The 16,636-nt window shown below is 44.4% G+C and overlaps 1 protein-coding gene across 1 annotated transcript in view; it reads right to left on the reverse strand.

The window, feature by feature from the left end:
* kpca (kinase C alpha type) overlaps positions 1-16,636 on the reverse strand; it is a 142,814-nt gene that overhangs the window by 51,962 nt on the left and 74,216 nt on the right. The window contains exon 3 of the mRNA NM_001141522.1: positions 14,015-14,097. Within this exon, the coding sequence (NP_001134994.1) occupies positions 14,015-14,097 (83 nt within the window). The remainder of the gene's footprint in view (positions 1-14,014; positions 14,098-16,636) is intronic.

Genomic DNA, 16,636 nt, shown 5'->3' on the forward strand with positions numbered 1-16,636 from the left:
GACAGACAGGGGGGAAAAAAAGTCTAAATAAAATAACTGAAATACCTCATTTACATAAATATTCCGATCATTTGCTATGAGACTCGAAATTGAGCTCAGGTGCATCCTGTTTCCATTGGTCATCCTTGAGATGTTTCTACAACTTGATTGGAGTCCACCTGTGGTAAATTCAATTGATTGGACATGATTTGGAAAGGCACACACCTGTCTATATAAGGTCCCACAGTTGACACTGCATGTCACATCATAAACCAAACCATGAGGTCGAAGGAATTGTCCGTAGAGGATTGTGTCGAGAAAGATCTCTGCAGCACTCCACCAATCAGGCCTTTATGGTAGAGTGGCCAGACGGAATCCACTCCTCAGTAACAAGGCACATGACAGCCCGCTCGGAGTTTGCCAAAAGGCACCTAAAGGACTCTCAGACAATGAGAAACAAGATTCTCTGGTCTGATAAAACCAAGATTGAACTCTTTGGCCTGAATGCCAAGCATCATGTCTGGAAGAAACCTGGCACCATCCCTACAGTGAAGCATGGTGGTGGCAGAATCATGCTGTGGGGATGTTTTTCAGCGGCAGGGACTGGGAGACTAGTCAGGATTGAGAGAAAGATGAACGGAGCACATCCTTGATGAAAACCTGCTCCAGAACGCCCCAGCACCTCAGACTGGGGCAAAGGTTCACTTTCCAACAGGACAACGAACACAGCCAACACAACGCAGGAGTGGCTTTGGGACAAGTCTCTGAAATGTTCTTGAGCAGCCCAGCCACAGCCCGGACTTGAACCCGATCGAACGTCTCTGGAGAGACCTGAAAATAGCTGTGCAGCGACACTCCCCATCCAACCTGACAGAGCTTGAAGGGATCTGCAGAGAAGAATGGTAGAAATTCCCCAAATACAGGTGTGCCAAGCTTGTAGCGTCATATCCAAGAAGACTCGAGGCTGTAATCGCTGCAAAAGGTGCTTTAACAAAGTACTGAGTAAAGGGTCTGAATACTTATGTAAATGGTATATTTCCCCCCCAAAAAATATATATATACACATTTGCAAAAGTGTAAAAAAAACTGTTTTTGCTTTGTCATTATGGGGTATTGTGTGTAGATAGATTGAGGGAAATAAACAATTGAATCAATTGTAGAATAGGGCTGTAACGCAACAAAATGTGGAAAAGTCAAGGGGTCTGAATACTTTCCCAATGCACTGTATAGCTCTACCTCCAGTACTGTAGTCAATAGATATCACTGTCTGACTAATGACTGTATCAAGGATTAGGGAGATGGAGATAGATATCACTGACTAATGACTGTATCAGGGATTAGGGAGATGGAGATAGATATCACTGTCTGACTAATGACTGTATCAGGGATTAGGGAGATGGAGATAGATATCACTGTTTGACTAATGACTGTATCAAGGATTAAGGAGATAAAAAACCCAAATCATTCACACGTCTATCTATCTAGACATGCACACGTGCATATGCATATACACACATCAAGCACAAACACACAGACACACACCGTCTCCACACATTGACAAACTGGACCAGTCAGCCATGCTCTATCCATCTAAAGCTAGAGTTAAAACGGGTCAGTCAGCACAATTGGCTTGTGTGTGTTTTATTTCATTATTTGAAGGCTCATTTGGCTGTGAGTGGTGGACTAGGAAAGGGGTGGACCATTCCCATATTTAAGAGGAATATTGTACTTTATGAAATGGGATTTGAGATCTTGGCACATAGCTTGCTTGTTAAAATAAGATCCACAGTTTTGGTACAGTCCCCAACGTGTTGGTCTACTGGCCTATGTCAAAGCTTACATGAGTTCAGCAGCCATGTCTAAAAACAAGCTCTCCAGTTCATCACTGTTTGGAATCAATGAGTTATGAGTCAAAACACTGGGCTGTAGGTTATACCCAGTGGACAACTGGTTGTAGATTACAAGTTGTGGTTGTAAACAGGTTGTAATGACGTCCTTTCAACCAGTTTTGCTCACTGGGACTGAGCTGTAGGTTAGACTGTGAGCCTTACGCATAATTCATAATCCACAGATGCTAGGACGTGATAGTCCGGGGTCCCATTGTGACATCGCTACGGGGGACGCACAGCTCGAACGCGCACCTCCCCACAATTCCTAACCAACACGTCGCCGGTACACGTCCTCTACTCATTTGAATGTGCTGCGCTGAGACTTTGAAAAGTATGAAAGCCAACGGTCCCCAAATAAAGTCTAGAACACCGCAGTGCATACGTGTACATGTTTTGGACGATGGTAAACGCTTTATGCCCTTATCAATACAGTGTTATAGGTCTTTATCATCTTCAATCACAGTCGTATGATGAGGTACTGGGCCTGATTGCTACGGGACATGTACTTCACCAGGGTAACATACTGCAGCTCACTGCGTACTAAAACATGTGCTGCCAGACTCACCAACAGGCACTTCCTGAAGTGGCCCTTTCCCCAGGCGAAGAAAAAAACATTCTAACTATTTAAGTAGACGACAACATGTTCACTAGGTCTGGTTCATTATTTGTAATGAATGCTAATTATCCCTTGCGAATAGTTGGGAGATAGTTTCCAGGCATCCTTGGATGCAGGGTCAAAGTTCATAATAAACATTTACTAGACATAATAAACACAGTTGTTTTTACCCCTTGTCCCCTGGCTTAAAGGGGGCATGGGAACACCCTACCTACCCTCTTCTCATCTCTTCACCATACACGTCTTCTTACTTGTAATAATGTAGTATTTAGCAGACACTTATATCCAAAGCGACTTACAGTCAAGCGTGCATTTTTGTTTAATGTATGGGTGGTGCCGGGTGTTAGGCCCTCTATGCTGGCGTTGCAAGCTCCATGCTCTACCCACAAAAGCCGTTGGAACCCACAGTTCTTCGGTCCTGGTCCTACAGAACCACAGGGTGTGCAGGTTTTTGTGCTGGCCCGGGTGCCAATGCACCCGATTCGACTATTCAAGGGCTCTGTGATTAGGTGACGGAGTGTGTTAGTGCTGGGCTGGAATAAAAGCCTGCCCTGCTCAAACGCTCTGTGGGTCTCTAGGACCAGTGACTGAAGAACAACTTCTGGCAGGTTGAGGGGCACAATATGCTTAATGCAAATAATATGCATATATATACACAGTACATCACAATATAGAAGATTCATTTCATACTTCTGCTACAGGCTTTGCATGATTCATTCTTGTTCCAATAAAACTGTTCAAGTAGGAATGAGTTGTGCTTTTATGACTTCATATTTCACTCTCACGAAGTAAAGGAAAATGTATGACTAAACAGCCATGAGTGTATTCATATACAATGGAGATATTTACATTTAACATTTTAGTCATTTAGCAGACGCTCTTATCCAGAGCGACTTCCAGTAGTGACTTTATACATTTTCTGTACTGGTCCCCCATGGGAATCGAACCCACAACCCTGACGTTGCAAGTGCCACACTCTACCAACTGAGCCACACATTCAACAACATATGAAGAGTTTATTTTGAAAAACCTATATCCACATCTGCTTATGTGTACAGCTTCTTTACAAAACACTATATACAGTATTTTTTTTGTTCGGGAACAGAATATTCGTATCCTGTATATTTGACTGTGATATGCGTTTGTCTCACTTAGCAATCTTAAGATGAATGCACTTACTAAGTCGCTCTGGATAAGAGCATATACTAAATGACTAAAGTTTCAAAATGTAAATCTTTTACATACATATCTCATATTACTGTATAGAAATATAGATGTCACAAATGTAGAATGTGTACATTTCTTTATGAAAATGTAGTTATTTGTTACATTTGACTGTAAAACCTAGCAGTACTACTTATTTCTCTGAGAGTGAGGCAGATTTATAAACTCAGCAAAAAAAGTAACGTCCCTTTTTCAGGACCCTGTCTTTCAAAGATAATTCGTAAAAATCCAAATATCTTCACAGATCTTCGTTGTAAAGGGTTTAAACACTGTTTCCCATGTTTATTCAATGGGGCGGCAGGTAGCCTAGTGGTTAGAGCGTTGGACTAGTAACCGAAAGGGTGCAAGGTCGAATCCCTGAGCTGACAAGGTAAAAACATTGTCGTTCTGCCCCTGAACAAGGCAGTTATAACCCACTGTTCCTAGGCTGTCATTGAAAATAAGAATTTGTTCTTAACAGACTTGCCTAGTTAAATAAAAAAATACAAATGAACCATGAACAATTAATGAACATGCACGTGTGGAACGGTTGTTAATTAAGACACTAACTTTCTTACAGACGGTAGGCAATTAAGGTCACAGTTATGAAAACTTAAGACACTTAAGAGGCCTTTCTACTGACTCTGAAAAACACAAAAAAAGATGCCCAGGGTCCCTGCTCATCTGTGTGAACGTGCATGAGGACTGCAGATGTGGCCAGGGCAATAAATTGCAATGTCTGTACTGTGAGACGACTAAGAAAGCGCTACAGGGAGACGGGATGGACAGCTGATCGTCCTTCCTGTCCTGCAGACCACGTGTAACAACACCTGCACAGGATCGGTACATCCGAACATCACACCTGCGGGACAGGTACAGGATGGTAATAACTGCCTGAATTACACCAGGAACGCACAATCCCTCCATCAGTGCTCAGACTGTCCGCAATAGGCTGAGAGAGGCTGGACTGAGGGCTTGTTGGCCTGTTTTAAGGCAGGTCCTCACCAGACATCACCGGCAACAACATCGCCTATGGGCACAAACCCACCGTCGCTGGACCAGACAGGACTGGCAAAAAGTGCTCTTCACTGACAAATCGCGGTTTTGTCTCACCAGGGGTGATGGTTGGATTAGCGTTTATCGTCAAAGGAATGAGCATTACACCGAGGCCTGTACTCTGGAGCGGGATCGATTTGGAGGTGGAGGGTCCGTCATGGTCTGGGGCGGTGTGTCACAGCATCATCGGACTGAGCTTGTTGTCATTGCAGGCAATCTCAACGCTGTGCGTTACAGGGAAGACATCCTCCTCCCTCATGTGGTACCCTTCCTGCAGGCTCATCCTGACATGACCCTCCAGCATGACAATGCCACCAGCCATACTGCTCGTTCTGTGCGTGATTTCCTGCAAGACAGGAATGTCAGTGTTCTGCCATGGCGAGTGAAGAGCCTGGATCTCAATCCCATTGAGCACGTCTGGGACCTGTTGGATCGGAGGGTGAGGGCTAGGGCCATTCCCCCCCAGAAATGTCCGGGAATTTGCAGGTGCCTTGGTGCAAGAGTGGGGTAACATCTCACAGCAAGAACTGGCAAATCTGGTGCAGTCCATGAAGAGGAGATGCACTGCAGTACTTAGTCAGTATCTGGTGTGGCCACCAGCTGCATTGTTACTTTTGATTTTGCCCCCCCCCCTTATTCAGGGACACATTAAAATTCTGTTAGTCACATGTCCGTGGAACTTGTTCAGTTTATGTCTCAGTTGTTGAATCTTGTTATGTTCATACAAATATTTACACATGTTAGGTTTGCTGAAAATAAACGCAGTTGACAGTGAGAGGACGTTTCTTTTTTTTTCCTGAGTTTAGCATTTTGCAACAAACCATTATTCATCTCTCTGAAACCATCAAGTGATTTCCAAAAACACAAGGCCTTCAATTTCAGATTTTTAAAAACATCCCGGGCTCTGTGCAGGGCCCAAAACAACCGCTCAGAGTTGAACAGGCAATAAAAGCTAGTTTACCAACATTTCTGAAAATAAATATATAACGTTTTGGAATGAAACTCCTCAAGGAAATAAGGGATCTCTCCTGCATCAAAAGCAGTGTTTCCCCTATATGCATATATGACAACGATGATGACTGACATTAGGTTAAATCTTGACTGCCACTGAAGTTATTTATACTTGGTCTTATACAAACATAGTTAAGGCCCCACAAATGTGTGACAAACACATAAAACTGTCCCATATTGTTTTCATAGATAACTCTGCCATTGCTGCTGAATTAATCATTGATGAAACGCTGAAAGGGAACACTGCTTTATTCCTATAGGAAGAAAATAAGCATTAGCTCAATAACATTGTTTTGAAAGTAATCACATTCACAAGTAATATTTTACCAACATTGTACATGCATGAATTGATAACCAGATTACTCCATATATGCACATGTATACGACAACTATGATGACTGATATTATATTCTCACCACAGATGGCATCACTCTTCTCACATCAGTAGGTGGTAGTAATGAGTAATATCTCATGTTCATTCAATGTCTCGCTTTCATTTAGTGCTGTTTGATCAAGTAGCCTGCATGACAGTGGATCATAATAATTAGCTCTGTGTGGTATGGCCAACCTCATTAGCCATACAGACTCAATGATCCGACACCATTCATTTGTGTGGGAGGGACAAAGAGGCATTCAGCCTCGCATCCTGTGCATTGAGGCATTGGCGGTGTCCAAAATGGCACCATATTCCCTATATAGTGCACTACTTTTGAACAGAGCCCCTGGTCAAAAGCAGTGCACTATACAGGGAATATGGTGCCATTTGGGAAGCAGCTATTATAAAAAAATATATATTTGTACTTATTATAAATGATTCAAACAAGAGGCTCATTAAAGCAACCTCATTAACAACATTGCATGTACTAAGCCTGTTGACCCCCCCCCACAAACTTCCTCAGCCACACTGAATTAATGGGGCTGCTGTAGTCTAGTTAGCCTGGGTCTCATTCATGAATGTAATTCTATGTGACAGTTATCAGGAGAAACTCAGGCTCCAATGACTGTGCTGAGAGCGAGCGAGCGAGAGAAAGAGCGAGAGAAAGAGCGAGAGAAAGAGCGAGAGAGCGAGCGAGCGAGCGAGCGAGAGAGAGAGAGAGAGAAAGAAAGAAAGAAAGAAAGAAAGAAAGAGTGGGAGACAGTGCCTGTGTGTGTGTGTGTGTGTGTGTGTGTGCGCACGCACGCGAGAGAGAAAGAAAGAGAAAGATGAGAGAGAGGAGAAAGATGAGAGAGAGGAGAAAGATGAGAGAGAGGAGAAAGATGAGAAAGATGAGAAAGATGAGAGAGGAGAAAGATGAGAGAGGAGAGAGAGAGAAAGAGAGCACGGAAGAGAGAAAGGGAGGAGAGAGGTCATGGGTTTTCATTTGGCTAAAGAAGAAGGGACAGCAGCACCCTCTGCTCCGCTGTACATTTCAACACAAAAAAACGAGATAAAGAGCGTGCTCAGCACAAAAATGTCACTTTGAATTTCCAGAAATCTGTGTGAGCCACGTTCTCTTTGGAACATCTGACACAGAGTGGAGGCTGCTGAGGGGAGGACGGCTCACAATTGCTGGAACGGAGCAAATGGAATGGCATCAAACATATGGAAACCATGGGTTTGTTGTATTTGATACCATTCCATCTCATTCCGCTCCAGCCATTACCACAAACCTGTCTTCCCCAATTAAGTTGCTACCAACCTCCTGTGGTCTGGCATGGAAGCGCAGGGGCATGTGCTACTGAGAGCACACGCTGGTATTCGACTCCGTAGGGGGCGAGGGGTGAAAAGGGGGGCGAGGGGGGTTGGAGTATGCCAGAGACGGGCATGATTACATCATAGACACATGGGCGGCTAGCAGGTTACATTTACCGTCTGGCATGAGGCAGGGCCTACTCAGACTCCTGGGTTCATAGACTGGGGAGGGAGGCAGGAAGGGGCCTTCATGACTCAGCCACTGGCTCTCTCAGGCTAAGGCTGCATCACAAATGACAACCTATTCCCTATATAGTGCACTGTTTTTAGACCAAGAGTCGATGGCTGCGTTTACACAGGCAGCCCAATTCAGAATTTTTTCTTTCAACCAATCACATCAGATAGTTTCACATCTGATCGGTGAAAATACCAATTAGTGAAAAAAAGATCAGAATTGGTCTGCCTGAGTAAACACAGCCTATGTATTACCCCAAGTAGTACACTATGTAAGGAATAGGGTGTCATTAGGAACACAGCCTGAGTCTCTTTAAGGCTGAGAGTACAGGCTGGAAGTTAATGACTCTTATTTCCCCCACTGTCTCTGAGCACAGAGAACCATGTCACCCTCAGGTCAAGTTCTGCTCAAACCAGAGCAGACAAGGGAATCTAGACCAGGAAATCCATGTATTATTAATAGTGATGGAGAAAAAAATTGATACAGTTACATATCGGGATATTATTTCTGACGATATATCGTATCGCTTTGACAATATCGCAATGTTATTTTCGTGCTAGTTGGCTGTACCTTCACCAACATTTTTCCTTCATAGATTGTTCTCCATCTTTTTAAATAGGGAACAAATCTGTTTTTAGCACTTTTATTTCCATGACTGATCAAAACTATTTTATTCATGGCTCTCTCTTGTCTCTCTGCAGCAGACATATGGTGAGCAATATGTTTGGAACATCGAATAAAATCACAGCCTCGAATCGCAATATATATAGAATCGTGAGAATTGCAATACATATCGCCAAATAAGTATCGTGATATCGTATTGTGAGGTTCCTGGCAATTCCCAGCCCTAATTATTAATCGAGCTTGTTCTGCAAAACACTACACATACTAGCCAAGCCTCTGTTGGCAACAAAGAGCAGAGTGGCCAAATGAAACCATTTTGAAGTGGTTAATTGCACTAATCTAGCTAATTTATCCGCATCGTGACTCCGGGAAAACATGGACCTATAGCTCAAGTGGAAAGGGTGGTATTTGGAGATTGCTTGACGTGAGCGCAATAGTTTTTCATTAGACCTTTACAGTACACTTTGCTTTAGGAACCTATTCTTCAGTATGTTCGCTTTTCCATATTGCTGAAGTGCCCCAAGTCAGACAGAGTCAGGGTTAGGGTCCCAAATGGAACCCTATTCCTTGTTTAGTGCACTACTTCTGACCAGAGCCCTATGGAAAGTAGTGCACAATATAGGCAATATGGTCCCATTTAGGACAGACCTATGGTTTTTGCTCCTAGTATTCACCCTTTATTTTGGATTGCCCACCTAGAAATTAGGTTGCTAGGGGAAACTGCACAGAGCTAACATGTGCAGTGAATCTATCCCGGCTGGGCAATTCACATTGCAATAGCTCCTTGTGGTGAGCAAATATCCTGTATTACAACCACCAATATCCCCCTGCATTGTACATCCTCTCTGCGTCCCAAATGGCACCCTATTCCTTATATAGTGCACTAATGGATCCTGTTCAAAAGTAGTACACTATATGGGCAATAGGTTGCCATTTGGGACGCGTATCCCATGTGAAATGGGCTAAATTATTAAGATGTGGGTATTTCGCGAGGCTAACGTTGGCTCGCGGCGGTCATTTTGGCTACATTAGCAGACTCAATAAAACGCACACTTTTTGTTTGGATGCATTCTGTAAGCCCTTGAACCAGACACATCTCAGTAGGAACAGTGCTTTTCTTACATTATGTAACTCAACAATCTGTCACTGTGTGCTGAGAAATGTGGCCACAGATGACACATTTGCTAATAACATATCTGATAGGAGGCAGTTGCCCTAGATCTAAAGTCACTATGTTCTTCACAAGTTTAAGTTTGGGGGTTGGTAAGCTGGTCCTAGATCTGTGCCTAATGACAACTTCTGCCCTAATAAATCCCTAAAGTTGGATTACCATAATTGACATGAACATATATTTGCAATGCTGACAAAATGGGGAGTTACCTGCTGCACTTATCATTATAACCCCTCTAAGCCCCACTAGCAAAGACAACCACTTAGCACAGGGGTGTCAAACTCATTCCATGGAAGGCCTAGTGAAGGGTATTCCCAAACTTGGTCCTCGGGACCCCAAGGGGTGCTTGTTTAGTTTTTTGCCCTAGCACTCCACAGCTGATTCAATTAAACAACTAATCATCAAGCTTTGATCATTTGAATCAGCTGTGTTACATCGTGCCCAAACCGGACGCGTGCGTCCGCCATCGTGCCCAAATTGATTTTGTCCCTCCACACCAAACGTGATCACGACACAGGTTGAAATATCAAAACAAACTCTATAGCAATTATATTAATTTGGGGACAGGTCAAAAAGCATTAAACATTTATGGCAATTTATCTAGCAAGATTGCAGTTGCTAGCTAATTTGTCCTATTTAGCTAGCTAGCTTGCTGTTGCTAGCTAATTTGTCCTGGGATATCAACATTGAGTTATTTTACCTGAAATGCACAAGGTCCTCTACTCCGACAATTAATCCACACATAACAGTCAACCGAATTGTTTCTAGTCATCTCTCCTCCTTCCAGGCTTCTTTTTCTTCTTTGGACTTTATATGGCGATTGGCAACTAACTTTCATAATAAGGTGCATTACCACAACTGACCTCAGCATAGCAGGACTTGCAGTGTGTTCTGTGTCACAAATAGAATCAACTTCTATTTTAGCGCCTGGCAATGCAGACGCTCGTTGGCGTGCGACGCAACCGGTGTGGTCAGCATGTCAGGGCAAAACCCAAAACACGCACCCTTGGGTTCCCGAGGACCGAGTTTGGAAGACGCTGGCCTAGTGTCTGCTGGTTTTTGTTTTGGCCTTTTAATTAAGACCTGGACAACCAAGTCAGGGGAGTTCCTTACTAATTAGTGACCTTAATTCATCAATCAAGTACAAGGGAGGAGGGAAAACCCGCAGACACTCAGCCCTCCGCGGAATGAGTTTGACACATGCGCCTTAGCACGTACTATTTTCTTTAGAGCTTGTGTGTCATCCCCGGGCCGCTATATTAAAAAGGCAGCGGATGGTTAAGGAGCTTGAATGACACATCTCCAGATGTGGGGCCACGCAGAGAACGCCATGAGGGGGAGAAAGAAGTTGAGTCCCAAGTGGCATCCTATTCCCTATATAGTGCACTACTTTGGACCAGGGCTCTGGTCAAACCTAGCGCACTATATAGGGAATAGGATGTGTTTTGGGACGCACACAGTCAGAGCTGTGCTGCTATCCCAGGCTAGTGTACCTTCACACATCACGTGCTAGGAGGACACACTCCCAGAGTCACTCTTCATCCACTGCTATGGAATCTAAGTGGAGATCCAAGTAAGATTTATTCAGGAGAGATTTAAAACACAGATGCTGAAAGTTAATGTCAGATTTTTTATGTGATTAAATCAAACTTTATTTGTCACATGCGCCGAATACAACAAGTGTAGACTTTACCGTGAAATGCTTACTTACAAGCCCTTAACCCAACATTGCAGTTCAAGAAGAGTTAAGAAAATATTTACCAAGTAGACGAAAATAAAAATGTATAATAAAAAGTAACACAATAAGAATAACAATAATGAGGCTATATATAGGGGGCACCGGTACCGAGTCAGTGTGCGGGGGTACAGGTTAGAGGTAATTTGTACATGTAGGTGGGGGGGAAGTGACTATGCACAGATAATAAACAGCGAGTAACAGCAGTGTACAAAAGGGGGGGGGGGGTCAATGTAAATTGTCCGGTGGCGATTTTATTAACTGTTCAGCAGTCTTATGGCTTGGGGGTAGAAGCTGTTGAGGAACCTTTTAGACCTCCGCTCTGGTACCACTTGCCGTGTGGTAGCAGAGAAAACAATCTATAACTTGGGTGACTGGAGTCTCTGACAATTTTATGGGCTTTCCTCTGACACCACCTATTGTTTAGGACCTGGATGGCAGGAAGCTTGGCCCCAGTGATGTACTGGGCCGTACGCACTACCCTCTGTAGCGTCTTGAGGTCAGATGCCGAGCAGTTGTGATGCAACTGGTCAAGATGCTCTCGATGGTAAGGCTGTAGAACCTTTTGAGGATCTGGGGACCCATGCCAAGGTTTTGTCATGCCCTCTTCACGACTGTCTTGGTATGTTTGGACCATGATAGTTCGTTGGTGATGTGGACACCGAGGAACTTGAAACTCTTGACCCGCTCCACTACAGCCCCATCGATGTTCATGGGGGCGTGTTCGGCCCGCCTTTTCCTGTAGTCCACGATCAGCTCCTTTGTCTTGCTCACATTGAGGAGAGGTTGTTGTCCTGGCACCACACTGCCAGCTCTCTGACCTCCTTCCTATAGGCCGTCTCATCGTTGTCGGTGGCCTACCACTGTTGTGTCGTCAGCAAACTTAATGATGGTGTTGGAGTCATGTTTGGCCATGCAGTCGCGGGTGAACAGGGAACACAGGAGGGGACTAAGTACACACCCCTGAGGGGCCCCAGTGTTAAGGATCAATGTGGCAGATGTGTTGTTGCCTACTCTTACCACCTGGGGGCGACCCGTCAGAAAGTCCAGGATCCAGTTACAGCGGGAAGTATTTAGTCCCGGAGTCCTTAGCTTGGTGAGGAGCTTCATGGGCATTATGGTGTTTTACGCTGAGCTGTAGTCTATGAACAGCATTCTCACATAGGTGTTCCTTTTGTCGAGGTGAGAAAGGGCAGTGTGGAGTGCGATTGCGATTGCATCACCTGTGGATCTGTTGGGGCGGTATGCGAATTGGAGTGGGTCTAGGGTGTCCGGGAGGATGCTGTTGATGTGAGCCATGACCAGCCTTTCAAAGCACTTCATGGCTACCAATGTGAGTCTCACGGTGCGGTAATCATTTAGGCAGGTTACCTTCGCTTTCTTGGGCACAGGTACTATGGTTGCCTGCTTGAAACATGTAGGCATTACAGACTCGGTTAGGGAGAGTTTGAAAATGTCAGTGAAGACACATGACAGTTGGTCTGCGCATGCTTGGAGTACATGTCCTGGTAATCAGTCTGGACCAGCGGCTTTGTGATCGTTGACCTGTTTTAAGGTTTAGTTCACATCGGCTACCGAGAGCATTATCACACAGTCATCCAGAACAGCTGATGCTCTCATGCATGCTTCAGTGTTGCTTGCCTCGAAGCAAGCATAAAAGGGTATTTAGCTTGTCTAGTAGGCTTGCGTCACTGAGCAGCTCGCATCTGGGTTTCCCTTTGTAATCTAATAGTTTTCAAGCCCTGCCACATCCAACGAGCTTCAGAGCCGGTGAATCCTACTACAATCTTAATCCTGTATTGACGCTATGCTTGTTTGATGGTTCGTCTGAGGGCATAGCGGGATTTCATCACCCCCAAGTATGACACTGGTGTGGGTTGTCATTTATTTAGACTACTGGGGTCAATCAAAAGTCTTAATCATGGGGGATCTCCCCCATGTCCCAGCTCTTAACAGGGAGTAAACGAGTGTACACATCTGAGTGCTTTGGAGTGGACCTGGAAGTGTCCTCGAGTGACATAATGACTGGGACAAAGTGACCCTTCGGAAGATGAAATTAGTTATATTGAGGTGAAACGAGGTAAGCTGGCCATCAGCTGGTATGATTCATCCAGAGAGCCCTGTCCTGGACACAGTGTTCATTATCCGACCCCCCACCAGAGTGAGAGATTAAAGCAGACGTGTCCAAAGTCACTGAATTTAAAGTGAACGGTTGCTTTCATTAGGCATCAAATTGAGGAAATAACACACCGAAACGGGGAGGGTCATTTTTGTTTTCCGTTTCAAAACGCACCATTTTAAATGGAAACTTCTTGTCAGGTGTTTGAAAGTAGAGTACAGAGCCAACTTCTTTATGATACCAAACCAAAGAACTCCGCCGAAATGAAATTCCTACAACTTCAAGCCAAAAAAACTAGCCTGACTGGCCTCCCAATACACAGAGCAAGGTGATGTATGATACTACAGCTTTGGGCCTCCACATACAATGATCTCCTGTCAAACAAGGAGCAGACTCATTCTTCTTCCTTAATGGTCAGCCCCGGTGAACGAGACAAGGACGTATGGTCCGTCCTGCAAGGCTGTCACTTTGACAGTAACCATATACTTAGCCTGCGTCCCAAAATGCACCCTATACATATAGCTATACACTATATGGTAATAGGGTGCCATTTGGGATGTAGACTTAGAAGAGATGTGCCTTGGCGGTGCCCCCTTTCGCTAGGTGTGCGTTTTGGGAGGGGTACATTAACAGAAGCTTAGAGACCCTAAGAGTGGAGAGGCGGTGAGAAGATGAGGGGTAGAGGGTGGGCTACGGCTACTTACGTCTGTGTCGGGACCCTTATCCGCACCGGGGCAAGAGAACGTGACAAACTCATGGCACCTCTTGTGGACCACGAAACAGCAAACTGCAGAGAGAGAGAGAAGAAGAGTGAGACAACTTGATGGGTTTTCCTGTATCATAGCTTGAGCAGATCTAAATTAGCCTGAAGTCTTGCAAGACATAGAACAGACACCACTAAGAGCAGAGGGGGGAAAAAAACTATGTCTGGCTAATCATCTCTCCAGATGGCTTGTACAGCCTACGGCAGCCAAAGTACTGTACCACTACCTCCTCACTGTCTCGCAGGCACACACAAACACACACACACACACACACACAACGGCACGGCACTGCATTCTCACAGCCTCATTGAGTACACCCAGTGTATGGCTACACGAGCACCACATTAGAAACCGAGCTGAGTTCAGACACTGGGGGATAATAGTGGTGGTGGAGCTGAGTGTATTGGCTGCTTGAATAATAGATAGTCTCTGAAGGCTCTGTCTTTTAGCTTGGCTACAGATTGCTGTCTGTGCCTATAGATCTCTCAGAATTGTAGCTATATCTTTTGTATCTCTTTCCATCTCTCCAAACTATAGTACACTGAACAAAAATATAAATGGAACATGTAAAGTGTCGGTCCCATGTTACATGAGCTGAAATAAAAAGATCCCAAAAATGTTCCATACCTTCAAAAAGCTTACTTCTCTAAAATGTGGTGTTCATATTTCTTTACATCCTTGTTAGTGAGCATTTCTCCTTTGCCAAGATAATCCATCAACCTGACATGTCTGGCATATCAAGAAACTGATTAAACTGCATGATCTTTACATAGGGGACGGTAAAAGGCCATTCTAAAACATGCAGTTTTGTCACACAACACCAAAGATGTCTCAAGTTAAGGAAGTGTGCAAATGGCATGCTGATTGCAGGAATGTCCACCAGAGCTGTTGCCAGAGAATGTAATGTTAATTGCTCTACCATAAGCCACCTCCGTCATTTTAGAGAATCTGGCAGTACGTCCAAACGGCCTCACAACCACAGACCATGTGTAACCACGCCAGACCTGGACCTCCACATCCGGCTTCTTCACCTGCGGGATCGTCTGAGACCAGCCACCCGGAGAGCTGATGAAACTGAGGAGTATTTCTGTCTGTAATAAATCCCTTTTGTTGGGAAAAATGAATTCTGAATGGCTGGGTCAGGCTCCCCGGTGGGTGGGCCTGGCTCCCAAGTTGATGGGCCTATGCCCTCACAGGCCCACCCATGGCTGCGCCCCTGCCCAGTCATGTGAAATCCATAGATTAGGGCCTAATGAATTTATTTCAATTGACTGACTTCCTTATGAACTGTAACTCAGTAAAATTGTTAAAATTGTTGCATGTTGCATTTATACTTTCGTTCAGTACATATCTCTATATCCCTGGCTCTCACAGGCCTAACCAAACTCAATTGCCTTCTGTGCTGTTAGCTTAATTCCAAATGAATAGCATTGATGTTCAATAGCATTGATGTTCAGAGATGCACCGCAGTTAACAGCAATCACTAGTAATTGTTACCCCTTTGACCTTTTCATGACCCAATTACTCAATATCAACATGTAGGCTACATTATAGTAGCAGATGGTGAGAGGGTGGGTAACAAATGTACTAAAGAGGTTTTTTACATCATTATCACAGTTTCTGTAGTAGCAATTTTCACTAAATTATAAGTAGAAGGGTGCAATGTGTCCACTCAAAGCTTCTTTTAGCTTTCAAACCAACATATAGGCCTACTGACCATCAAAACCAGCCTAGTGGAGCATCGGCTGGGCCTACATTTATTCAGGAAGTCTGATCTGGCTGAAACACAGTAAGCATCAAGGCCAAAGTCTCACGTTCACGTCAACGATGGCCAAATAAATATCAACAACCCCGGCCCATCTCACCCCTGAGATACTGGCTTGTCCAGACCAGTCAATACCCGCGCGAGACCACAACCCATAACTCGTATTACCACAGCCACCCACATGAAAGCCGTCACGCCGTAAATCCAAATGATTAATAACTAACTGCCATAAGTCTGCAGTATAGCCGGCAAATGGTCTGAAGCATCCATTTACCCCGATAGATCGTTATGAACTGCCACATGACGCCAGTGTTATAAGCGAGTAAGGTCGCAACAAACCAACACGCAATAAAAATGATCGCTCAAATTCTATCCCCTATTCGCAATTATTTGGTTCCTGAATCAAGTCACATAATGATATACAGTAGGTAGACAATTATAATTTGCGTGGCACAACTTTGACTTTGAGGCCGAGAAGGAAGACACTGCACTGTCAGGCCCCAGCAGTCAGAGAGATGTACAGCGGTCTATAATCTCTAATAAATGCGGAGGAAGAGATAACTATGGTCTCTCTGCGGCATTAAAAACGTCCATAATAATGAGACCCATTAGACAGGCTAAAGTCTCGCAGCAGTTCAGTCGGCGTCTATTCTATTTCAGTGCTCTCAAACAGCTCTGAGAAGTGCCTTTACTGTATGTATTTTTAGGACCACTTTAGAGGAACCTGCTGCTCCAGAAGAAATTGGGTCATTCTGAACAAAGCTGAACTGCAATGTTCCCCAAAGACTGAAAAAAAA

Source organism: Salmo salar, chromosome ssa02, assembly GCF_905237065.1.
Source record: "Salmo salar chromosome ssa02, Ssal_v3.1, whole genome shotgun sequence".
Classification (NCBI taxonomy): domain Eukaryota; kingdom Metazoa; phylum Chordata; class Actinopteri; order Salmoniformes; family Salmonidae; genus Salmo; species Salmo salar.